The sequence below is a fragment of the Falco biarmicus genome, chromosome 5 (assembly GCF_023638135.1).
Source record: "Falco biarmicus isolate bFalBia1 chromosome 5, bFalBia1.pri, whole genome shotgun sequence".
Lineage (NCBI taxonomy): Eukaryota > Metazoa > Chordata > Aves > Falconiformes > Falconidae > Falco > Falco biarmicus.
This window is the reverse complement of record NC_079292.1, coordinates 85,642,148-85,654,865: the sequence shown is the minus strand read 5'-3', so window position 1 is coordinate 85,654,865 and position 12,718 is coordinate 85,642,148. Positions and strand designations below refer to the sequence as shown.

General features: G+C 38.5%; 1 protein-coding gene across 1 annotated transcript in view; it reads left to right on the top strand.

Moving 5' to 3' along the window:
* Positions 1–6,402: 6,402 nt before the first annotated feature.
* Positions 6,403–12,718, top strand: part of F5 (coagulation factor V) — a 34,817-nt gene continuing 28,501 nt past the window's right edge. The window contains exons 1-4 of the mRNA XM_056342154.1: positions 6,403–6,661; positions 9,768–9,859; positions 10,783–10,905; positions 12,123–12,335. Of these exons, the coding sequence (XP_056198129.1) occupies positions 6,501–6,661; positions 9,768–9,859; positions 10,783–10,905; positions 12,123–12,335 (589 nt within the window). The 5' untranslated portion in view covers positions 6,403–6,500. The remainder of the gene's footprint in view (positions 6,662–9,767; positions 9,860–10,782; positions 10,906–12,122; positions 12,336–12,718) is intronic.

Below are 12,718 nucleotides of genomic sequence, written 5' to 3'. Positions count from 1 at the left end.
CTCTTTCTTGAACAATATCTTAAGCAATGTCTATATAAGTGAGTATTGCAAGCTGAAACCTGTTAAATTTTAACCACACCCACTGAGTCATGCCATAGGATTTTCCCTATCAGACCAATCTCAAAAATGTTTTGAGCTTTTGGGTAACAAAGGAAGTAGCTGTCCTCCACCCAACAAATAAGGGGATTTGGGGGGGAGCAGAGAGGGAGTATGTCTTAAAATAACCAGCAGGGATGTATATTTTTTTTCCTTTGCTCTGTCGGAATCTTTTGAAACATCCCTCTCCCTAAAAGGTGTCTGTTCTTCTCCTTTAGGAAATTGAATTAGTCTTTCACTGCTCTCCAGTATGCTGAGTTAATATCACATTCTTCTTTGTCAGGCTGTTGATGGAAGTAAGTGGCATGACTTTATTTAATTTTTTTTAGAAGTATAAACTGATGAAGGCCTTTTGCTCTGACCCTAGCAGGAAAACAGAGGAGCAGCAGAACTGGAAGCTATTGGCAAGTTCGCTCCATCAGCACCGTTGATATTTAATGTCTTACGGCATTTGTAGCACAGAAATATCTAGTATCACAAACCCCAATGCTTGGCAACTAATGTGGTGCTTTGCTTGGCTGGATATCAAAGTGGTTGTACCTGAGCAAGCAAATTTGACCTGGGTACGCTTGCAGCAGTTATACTGTATGTGTTAATCCTTTTCTTCTTTTGTGACTGGTATTAAAAATTCATGTTAGAAGTAAAGATTGCTGCTGTAGGAACTGCTCTAAACATAGGCAAGGATAGTAACCTCAGTTACAGCTTCTGGCAAATCCAGCGTGGTCATTGACTGCCTGAATTTTGCCTCTACATCAAAATAGCTCCTGAGAAGTTCTGCTTTTCGGGAGTCCCTTTCCTACTGCACATCTTAGAGTCCTTGTGGCTCTTTACTTGCCTTCTAGATCTCTCTCTCTTGTTCTTGGACTCTAAGTACGTTCTAGTTTACAGGTGCTGCATGCAGTGAAGATATGGGTGAAATTTTGATTCCACTGAATCTGAATCAAAGTTATGCACAGGGAACAGGTTATGATGCAAAGGGAATAACCTTACAGAAATTTAAAATAATGACCATCACAAGTTCTGTCATCAAACTTAATATACCTAGTCCTTAATTTACATGAAATACTTTTAAAATACAAAAAAAAAAAAATGTTTCCAATAAAAAATATAGAAGAAAAACCAAGCAATACATGGGAAGCACACTTCTGTATTTAGTCTTCTAAAAGTCTAATCCAAGTCTAAACTATAATGAAGGGTGGAAATAGTGTTTAAAGAATTAGGGTAATTTCCACTTTGTCGTTCTGTGGCTGCATTTTTAGGTGTGGAAAAGTGGAGCTTTTAAACCAGCTTGCTATCAAACAGCCCGCTCCTCTGCTAGAGAACTAGAGTGCCTTGAATTTGTCTGGGTGTTGTAAAGTCTGTAGGGACAGATGTAATTTAGTGTTTTATTATGCTATAAGCTTACTGATTTCATGTTTCTTCCTGAAACATACCTATCTGTTTTCCTATTGGAAAATAACCTTCTCTGTTAATAACTTGTAAGAATTGTTCCAAGTCTACTTTTTTAAAAAAATCATACCTTGATGTAGAAAATGCAACCATATGGAAGAAGAAAAAGTTAACACATATGAAGTCTCATACCGATTGTTTGAAGTAGGTATGTATACAACTTGGTAAGAGACTGTCTTGGTTCCAACAAGGATTTATGATAAAAAGATGCAAACTCTTGCGATCATGTACCAGCTGGTTAACATTGTGTTGTGGGCACTGATACTCTTACCGTTATTCTCTACAGAAAGAAAGCTGATTGAATAAACGGCTAGACTGACTTAGCCTGAGGGCAGCTGGTCTGATTTAGCATACCAGTTGTAAGCGTGGGCAAATAAAGAAATCTCTTGGTAAAGAAGACAAACTGGAACACAGAGAACACAAACATGGATTACAGCAGGAGCAAAATTCTTTGTGCGGCCAAACTGAAATTTTTCTGGCAAAAATTAAATAGAGGGGGGGAAAAAGGCTTCTTTGGGATCAGTCAAAAATTTTGAGCCAGACGTGATATTTGAAGAGAGGAAGCTAGTGTATCCTCTCTTTTTGTTCCTTGAAATGATTTTTTTTCCGACCAAAAGCCAGTGGTCTTGGACAAATTTGTTAAAACACTTAAATTAGACTTCACAATATTTACAAGAATCAGATATTTCTTTTTATCTGAAACTGTTTATTGGATTCAGCATTGCCGTGCAAAGTTTTTGGTCCTGCTAAATAACTGGGTTTGGCAAACATATTGGCTGGAGAAACACCCAATTGTAATCAAGGACACTTGCTTTTCTCCTAAGGAAAAATACAGGTTTTAAAGATGTGGATGTATTTAGGTTTAAATCAACATGATTTTGTATCTTCTGAAGTCTTTAGCACCAGAGCAATCTGAAATGCTGCTCTGTCTTCTTACTGCCTTGTAGTGTACACACACGAGTTACACAGCCTGCCGCCTTTTAACAGTTATGCAGAATGGGGTTTTATATGAGCTGCCATCAAATACAAAACATGTATACGTATTCCTTTTGAATAAGTTGTCTGAAAGAAAGCCTAAGTTTCTCTGCCATCTGTTCTTTTTGCCTGCTTGTGTAGTTTTCAACATAGTACCTTTACTTTAAACTTCTAAAATGAGCCATTTCACAGATTAACCTCTCTTGGCTTCGGTGCCTTGCGGAAGTGAAGATGTTTAGCTGATGGCTTCTGTTCCGGGTAGTGGCTATAAGGTTTGGTAAGTGCCCTATCTGTTTTTCACCTACTTCAGAACCATGTGTTCACTGCTGATCAATAATTAACTCCTTGTTTGCCTATGAAATCCTTTCACCTAAACAAAGTACGCTTGCTGGACCATTGTGCATCGATTTGTGTGTTTGAGAGAGAGGGCCTATGTTAAGGCAATTATTAGCAGCAAATTCAATAATTGTTTTACAACATTTTCTTCTCTATACTAGCTCCCTTTTAGTCATGTCTAGGATAACATTTGTGATGAAGTAGATACAAGCTTGTTGTGGGTCCTAATCTTTAATTCACAGAAAGTTGCAAATCACCATTTTACAGCTCTTGAAGAGTTATCTGTTCTTGATTGCTCAGACTCAGCCTAGGCTATTCTGGGTAAAAAAACTGGTGATGCCAGTTAGTTATAAATGTCAGCCTTAGAGCAGTACTGTGAGTACACTATTTCAGTATGTTTTCATATGTAACATAAGAAGAATCAGGGCCATAATTACTGGGTGTCAGAAGAGACAGTAATCTTCCCCAGTTAAAAGATGCAGACCTGCTTTTAGTGTTAAAGTGTATTGCTTGTGCTTCTCTTTCCATGCTTTGTTTTAATTTGGCATTTCAGTGTCAGGACATCCCAAAGGTACTGCTTCTTTTTGGGAATAGCATTGGTCATTGTGCTGCAGAGGCTGTTTTGCCAGTACGGACTAGACCTGTGCTCCTCCGTGCATGGCTTTTGCCCACAAGATGTTTTGATGTTGCTGGTGACCAAATGCAAATTATATTTGAACATGTGGGTAAGCAATGAGGATAAAATATGAAGTCTGCAGCATGTGCAGTGTTGTGAAGTAGAAGAAGCTAACATCATGGCTATATATATGAATAGATAATAAAGTTGTGTTGTCTTGGAAGACTTCAGCCTGAAAAATGTATTCTGTAGTCATTTGTCATATGACTAATAGTAATAGCTTGCAAGTAACCAATGCTAACTAGAACAATTACATGTATATATTAGACTTTCACAGAGGATAGAGGTTATAATTGCAGATACTAGAAATTAATGGTAAGGTGGAAGGGAGCAAGGTCTTTGGATTACTAATAATGATTTTCCGAACACTGTGGAACTTCCCAAAGCCTAGAGGAGACGATGTGATGCAATAGCTTAAAGAAAAAAAAAACACCAGGCTGACCCAGATAATTTCAGGCAGCTCAATCTTACATTGATCCCAAGAGGTGCGGGAAGAGGAGAAAAGGAGGGAGTAGCCAATATTGGACTTCTTGTTCTTAAAGAGTTAAGGAAAGGTGATACATGCTAATCAGTGTAGTTTAGACAGGAAAGTCTATCTGGCCTAATTTGATACTGTTCTTTAAAACTGTCAATATTACCAGCCACCCTTATAAAAGTAATTTCACTGATAGAATGCATTTTGTTTCCTTCTACCATTAGATTTGTACTGCATGAATCATTAAGAAATTTCAAAAATACAACCCCCAAATTCATCAAAACGGATAAAAGATAAGTAACTAATTGATGTCAGCTTTGATGATTCCTAGCTCACAGTCACAAGTCACAAAGCAAGGGATTTTAAGCAGGTATTCTGGGTATTAATTTTTAGCCTGCAATGTTTTAGCTTTTTATTACAGGGAAGAATGAAGTATTAGAAACCTACCTATAATGGAAAATTTGAATACTTAATTCATTAGACGGAATCACAGGAAGACTTGCTTCATGTGTATTTTAGTTTCATCTCTTCAGCCAGTCCCATAAGAATACATGAAGGTGTTCAAATCCCTGCACAGAAAGGAGCTTTAGGAACAGCGTTGTAAAGCCTCAAGGATAGAGATTGGAGATGACAGAAGCTAACCTAAAAGTCAAGATCATTTAGGTTTAACAGAACATGCCAGGCACTTCAGCATCATCTGCTTCACATCAGTTCCGGATCAAAGGAAGGAATCGTCCATTTGACCAGAGATTTCTTTTGTAAAAACTAAATTACAGGCGTTTTCACACCAGCTATCAAACTCTTAAGCACCAGCATTTAAATGGATCCTGAGCCAGAGATGAGGTTAGGACCAGAGCAGAAACGAGACAAAGATAACTTTTAACAAAAAAGTTATTGAAGTAGTTTACTAAGTCTTATGGTGAGTTCTTTACTCAAAACAGCGATTAATTAGTAATGAAATAATATTGGACTGTGTTTAGTTAAGATTTGTTCTTCAATATCAGCGCACACATTCTGGTCCAATTTAATTGTTGCTTGGATTCTGGGTTTTGAATTAATTTCGTACTTGATGTATGTGTCAAAGTGACTCATGGAAACAAGGGATTAACTCCATGCAAATGGAGTAGGAGGTATTTTAACTTGAAGTTCAGTGTGCTGCCTTGAAACTGTTTCAAGATGTCTGTAGTCTTACACTGTCCAAGTGATCATGATTGTTATCAGTTTTAGGCGGGGAGCATTTAGCTATTGGTCTTCATCAATGTTTGTCCAGCCATCTTCCCTGTCTCTTCAAAGGCCATATGGTCCCATATAGTTTGCATGGTATTAACCAAGCTGCCAGTTAGACCATTCTGCTGTTGAACAATATATCAAACCTAGAATCGATCAGGTTTTATTTTGAAGTAGTCTGAGGAAATGTTGTTCTTATTTCTGTCTGGATCTGGAGTGGAATTATTCTGATTTGGGGGTTTAGGTAATTTTTTTCATGAAAATATTAGCAAAACTTTATTGAAAAAGTTGTTGTGAACTTCTATCCATGAGAAAAATAGGTAGAGATTTTTTCACTTTCCAATAATCCCAGTGTACGGGAAACATGCTCAATAATTTTCTTGTTTAGTCAAATTTCTCATTGCTGGCAAAAGCCAGGAAACATTTTTTATATGGTTGATATAGTTGACGTTGGTAATTATCTTATCAAAAGGTATTTTCCTAATCATTGCTCTTTAGATAAATGTCAACAGAACCTAATCAAGACTAGATCAGAAGGATTTTGACTACAGGCAAGTCTTCAGGGTGACCTGTTAGCTGCCACTGAGAAGCCTGTTCGTTACCCATTACCTGAGGTACTTGGGAGTTAGTGGGAACCAAACTGAAGCTGACGACATGTTTGGAAGGGTTACTGACTTGCTGTTACGAGTATGCGGTGTATGGTGATCTGAACTAGATTTAGCTCTGCATCCGCTTCTAGTCCCCACACCTAATCCTTCAGCATTTTGCTTCCTAACTAGGAATGATCTTTTAGGAGATGTAGCATCTAACTGGGAAATTTCCATGAATGCCAGACACATGCTGGGTGTCTTTTCTGGGAAGACAAAAATATGCCCCCCTTCTTTCTAATCACGCAGGTCAAACATCCTGTAATTGTAAGTAATTTGAGTAATTGTTTTCTGCCTCTGGTACCCTGCTGCTTCAGTAGACAATGACCCAATCACAGTCTGTAGCGGGGCTGAAGCTGCTTCTCCTTGCTGCTTGTATCTTACTGAAGGTGGTGTGGAGGAGGGGAAGGAAGGTAGTTTAAACAGTTTTTTATCTCTATTGGATCCCTGTCAGTAAGGGGAGGAGGAGGTGAGGAGCAATGACCTGAGCGTAGCAAATGCTGTTACCCTCTTGCATCACAATTATTTCATTTCTGAGGGGAAGTTAAAAGCAGCAACAGCAATAAAAGCAGCAGTTTCTGCCTTGTCTTCCAGAGCAGCATCAACAGGCAGCTGTACCATGAGGCTCCGCTGCCTGCATCTTTTTTTCTTGCTTCTGCTTGGTGCATGGTGGCCAGACTCAGAGAAGCATTTGGTGGGAGCTATGAAGGTCAGGGAGCACTATATAGCTGCTCAGATCACTAGCTGGACCTACAGACTGAAATCCGAGGAAAAGTCCAGGTAACAAAGTACTGGATAAGAAGGATGAAACTTGTCCTGTCTTGTGACCGAAAGTGTTTTCTGCCTCCCACCTCCTGTGGAATTTTAGAGCCCAGGAGGACTTTAGAGCCTGATCTGTTGACTTCAGAGGAACTTGTGTGACTTTAAATGGCATGATCTGAACTGGAGCCAGTGAAGTATTCAAAGCTCCTTTTTATTTACTTCATTAGTGGATAGAATTATTTTTATGTTTTCATAGCACTTTTGTTAAGTATGTTCCAGGGCTTGCTTATATAATCTTCTGTCTGGGTTGATGTTTGTTGTTTGGGTTTTTTTGGTTGGTTTTTTTTTTTAATGTAATGATTTTAGGTTTGTGGAATTTAATCAATGTTAAGGAGCTGCGGTTTCATAAGATTTCGAAAACTTGCAGACTTTAGAATTTGCTGAAGGAAAAAATATGTTCCAATTTGTATACTATCACTTTCATTTAAATCGGAGCCAGATGACCTTTGGAACTAGCTTTGTTGTTTCTGAGTTGTTCAGTAGTTTTTGTGAAACGAACATTCTGAATTCTGCCAAGTAAAGGTTGTAGGATCAAGCATTGCGGTATTTCATTAAATAAAAATACTAATTTCATGGTTTCTTTCAGATAGCATTGCAGAATGGCTAGCGAACATGCATATGCCAATCAAGCATATAAAATACTATGTTGTATTACCACTGTTACCAGGTTTATAAACACTGCAAGTGCAATGCTACAGATGACAGAACTTGGACATAATTTAGAATCCTGTTTAAAACAGACTTCAGTCTTGTGCTGTGCTCTCTATAGTCACCATACACAGCTTTTATTTGCTCATGAAGTGGCATGAAATGGTATGAATTACTTGTTCTCCTACACTGAAGGGTGTATTTCAATACTACTCCATTTTTTTTTTATATTGGTGGATGGCTTGTTTTCTTTACTTTTTAGTTTGTGATTATTTTTTTAAAAAAAAATGTGTATTGCATTTCTGGATGTTACAGAAAGGACATTTCCAGTTCAGATTTAGACTTTCTAACTATTCATTTTTAAAGACTTAATTAGAACAGAGTTTCTATGATTTCTATAACTCCTCTTGGAAGTTTAATACAACTGGTATAATAAGCATAACGTCAAACTGGCAAGACAGACAAGTTGTAGGAATATGAAGATATATGTAGGAATATGAAGATAAATGTTATTTAAGTATTGACCTGGACATGTGAATTTAGTAGTTAGAACTTCATTCTCGTCTGCACTGGATGGATCAGTATAAGAATGAACTGCTGTTTTGTTAAATTTGACATTGTGGATAGACTGTTTTCATGCAGCAGAGACCCACAAGACTGCCTCAAATCTCAGGTGAAATACTCTGTGATTAACTAATTTTTCATACACAGTGCCTATTGAGATATGTCACATAAGTATTTAGAGCAAGTCACATCCTGGATAAGTCTGATGAATTTTGTAGAACTTAAAGAAATGTAACTTAAAAAAAAAACACACAAAAAAAACAATAACCAAACAACAAAAAAACTAACCAGAACTTACAAAGATACTCACTAAGAAAGAGTTAATGGCTTGGATCCCAAAGGCATTTGGGTATGTAACTTACTGTGATTTCAGTGGAAGCTGAATGCCTAAATACAGTGTAAGAATCTGATACTTTGCTGCTTTTGGTTCTAAATAATTGAAAAGAGGCTGAAAAGAAAATGAACTTCCTGAACTATTTCCTTAATTTTCCGGTCATACAGGCTAGAAAAGGACACAACTTCTTTGAGTGTCAGTAGACTTATCTTTGTAGAGATTTTTTACCATGTACAAGTGGTATTTGTAAGACACTTCAGAACAAAATGAAAACGTGCTATTTGTGCGTGCAGCGTTGCTGCTGCCGTTCCCGAAAGTTACGTAACTAGACCTGCTGGCATCGTCTGAGGTCTCTGAAGTGTTAGTAAGCTGTGTATTTTGTTCCTTCTAGCTGTACAATTGGCGCTGATAAATTCCCTCTTCCTCCCCATAGTCTTATGTGTGCATATCCCAGTGGACATTGCCACATTAGGGCAGCGCTCGTCAACGAATGTTATGGACTGGGTCTTTCCCCTTAAAGACTGAAGCAAAATTTTATCAGTGACTTTAAAGACGGAAATGAATTGAAACATGAATTGCTTCTGTCTGAGTCTTCTGCTGTGAGAGAGCATCACAGAGGGATGTATGAGAGATACCTACAGAAAGAGATCTCCCCCTTATGGGCCCTGGATGTCACTGGAGCGAGCTCACTGTGCTACCTCTGCCCAGCCACTCTGTGCTTGAGCAGCCTGAAAGGGCATTATAAAAAAAAATCACATGGAATTACCGTTGGATCCAGTCATCATACATACTATAAGAAACCAACCAACAAATATAAATCTAAATACAGGCTATTATCCCTCCAGTCCTCATCGTTACTTCCATTCCAGAAGTGTTGCGTGCTGGTTTCCTTCTGCTTGCCTAAATATTTGCTAAGAAAACATTGTGTGGTCTACTGGGTGCCTGAATCATTTGCAAAACTAAGGACACTTGCCGTGTTTCTCAGAAAGCAATTTTCTGACTTGCTGAGAGATCCTTAGTTGTTGTCAGGGAACAGTTTTGTGCTTGCCTCCAAGGTCATTGCTGCTTCAGGAGCTTGCTGTTAACGCTGTTGTACAATCCTTGTGGTGAGTCTTGAAGTTCAAGCATGGAGCTGAGTAAAGAGAAATTTAGGTTTCTTTCAATGTGTTTTGTCAGGTGCTTGCTTGGGTAAGCATGGTCAAAGCATCTTCCTCTGTGTCGTAAACAGAGTCAAAAGGACCTATAGAAACCACCAGGAAAATCAGGGGTAAACTGTGCTAGGTACCATAACTGAATGTCTGGTACGAAGTGGCCTAGCTCAGGAATGTCATAGATTCAGTAGAGGTAGAGGAGAAGACACTGCAAAGAGTTGGACTGTGTGCCTTGCCTTCAGCAAAATGTGCACGTGGTTGAGTGTAGTTCCAGGAGTCGTTTTCTGAAATATCCATTAAACAGCAAGGGCATCTCTGGGAATCTTTGTCCTTCTGATTTATTTGTTTATAACTCTTTTGGTTTCAGATTGGAACATTCAGATCCTGTGTTTAAGAAAATTTCTTACAGAGAATATGAAGTGGATTTTAAAAAAGAAAAGCCAGCAAATATATTTGCAGGTAAGCAGGAAGGAAATACTCTTGAGTATTTGGGGGTTTGCTTGTTATGAAGCCAGTAACAAGCTAAGCAAGCTTGTATTTTTGTGTCCATTTGTGCTTATTTGTTTTGCACATAAACCAAATAAGCGTGGGGGTTGAGGTATCTGCTGTGCACTGGGCTTTCAGAGTCCGTAGAGTGGTTGGATTTTCAGAGGCTGGGGCTCAGTGCTATCTGCAAATGAATTGCACAGTGCAAAGTTGTTCTCTTTGGTTTTAGCATCTGATGAGACTTCGCATACACATTTAGACTTGTATGGTAACAGTTGTAGTGGTGACGCTATAAATTCGTGTGGAAGGAGCCTAAGGCCTGAGGCTAGATATGTTTCTGATAGAACTGTGGAAAGGAAAAGAAAACCTGTGAGGTTGGGTGGAAAGATGGAACTGATTATTTCTTTAGATAATATTTTGGGATTGAAAGCTCTTTTTGTTCTGTAACTTCTGGCATTGAGAGTGCCACTCAAAGAAATGCCTTTCTTTAAACTCTTACTCTATAAAGTATCTGCCTTCCTAAAACAGTTTAATTAAATCATATGTGAAGGATTCCTAGAAATTCCCAAGGAACCTCAACATGAACCTTTTGATATATTTTCTGTATCTAGAAATAACTTTTTGTTTTGTAAATCTACAATTTTCCTGTGATTTTTCTTAGTTGCCAGATAATACAATTTATAACATTTCCCACTGTGAGCTGCAGGTTTTAAATTTCCACATGCCTTTTTACAGGTAAATCTTCATTGAAGTGGTATTACATTCTCTGCCTGTATTAAATTTGCAACTTGTACTTTGAGAGCTCTTATTCCCTAATGGGGAGGGAGAACTCTTCATTTCACTAAACATACTGTTTTGCTCACATTTTCCTCTTTCTTTATCTTAAATAACTACAGGACTTCTGGGACCAACTCTGCGTGCTGAAGTGGGAGATACTTTAGTAGTTCACCTTAAGAATATGGCTGACAAGCCAGTCAGTATTCATCCCCAAGGCATAGTTTACAACAAAAATGCAGAAGGTAAATGCCATGTGTTTTGTTCATTTACTTGTAGGCTATTGCATGAAATATTGAGAGGGGCCCAGACCAATGTTTAAGGAGATGTATAACACAAATACCTGTTGATTCTGGATTGAAACTTCACACCCTTTGTTAGCTCCTTCCTTCTTCACCAGTGTAACACTAGGAATGTCATCCGACCTGCACAGTCTCCTGTGTGCTACTACTGTTTCACAGAATCACGGAATGGTTGAGGTAGGAAGGCAGCTCTGGAGGTTTCCTGGTCCAACTATCATGTAATTGCAAAATATTCTATTTCAGGAATGTAAACTCTTAAATATAGGTCTTAAAAAACTTTTTCAAATCCCTTGCAATCGTGTGCATCAAGGAGTTATTGGTAAGGCAGTTAACAGTGCTGATCAAGTTGTTCTGATAGTCAGCATTTCATGCTCAGCTACGTGGTGTTCTGCTCCTAGATCCCTCATAAGACTAGCAAAAAGAGATTGTATACTGTGACCAAATTGACAGTTAAATGTCTGCACTAGCACAGAGTGAGTTTGATTTCCCTGCCCTGGCTGCTGAGCCTGAGCTGTGACCTGCAGTTTACAAACTGACTCGAGGCTTTGTTTGTTGTGTTTGTACAAAGGGTTTTGCAACCCCATCTCATGGAGTTGAACAGAACATGTTGTTGGAAGTGACAGGCTGTTCAGATTGACTATCTTATGAATGTGCCTTTTACACCTGGGATTTTGATTCTCTGGCTCCCCTTTGTCACATTGCAGATTTGTTGGATATGGTAGGCATAGATATGAGCCTTTACTGCTGTCTGGATATGCAGTGCACAAAAGGTCTCGGGCAGCAAGGCAGTGCTAGCCCACGCAATGGCTTTATGAGAGATAATTAGGATGTTGACAGAGTGGTCAGTATTCCTCCACAGAGTATCAGCGAGCAGAGGCTGAAGCTTCACACTATCCTGTTAACCCTAGTCAGACTGATGAAGAGCCCCCACCTTTTGGCAGTGAGGGCAGTTCTAGGAAATCTTTATAATCTGTAAGAAACAGGATGGTGGAATAGCTGCTCTCCACAGTGTGAGTGGGATCATGAGCTATCTGTTTGGAGCTGAAGTATCATATTGGCAAGAAACAAACCAAGCTTTTGCAATTGATTGTAGGAAGATATTCCAGATGCTTTAATTGCTCTTTGTCTTCATGGCACTCTACTGACTCTTTTCTTGGCAGGGTCCCTGTATGATGACAGAACGTCGTCTGCAGAAAAACGAGATGATGCTGTACTTCCAGGCCATGTCCACACATATGTGTGGGATATAACAGAAGAAGTTGGTCCAAGAGAAGCTGACCTTCCTTGTCTTACTTATGCATATTATTCTCATGAGAACATGGCAACAGATTTTAACTCTGGTCTGATTGGAGCGCTGCTTATCTGTAAGAAAGGTAATTAAATACTTTGAGACTACTATAATGTAATATGGTTTCATTTCTTAATAAAGTTAAAGTTGTATGATAATGAGGGAAGATACATTCTTTTCACATCTTTACATGCAGTGTAAAGTAAAAGAAAGATGTTGAAAACCATGTAGATGTTAAGGGTTTTAAATGCCAGCTTTCATGCAAATCCTTCCTATCATTTATAGGATGGTCAGAGAGCGCTATTAATAAATACATTTGCCTGTACTGGTTGCATATTCAGTTGCTTAACTGCTGAATATATGACCTTAGATTTTCTGCCTTAGAATAAATATTTTTAAAGCTTCATTCAAAATGGTTTAGCCATTCCGGAGAATAAGGCAGGCAATAATTGTTTTACCCATGCTTTT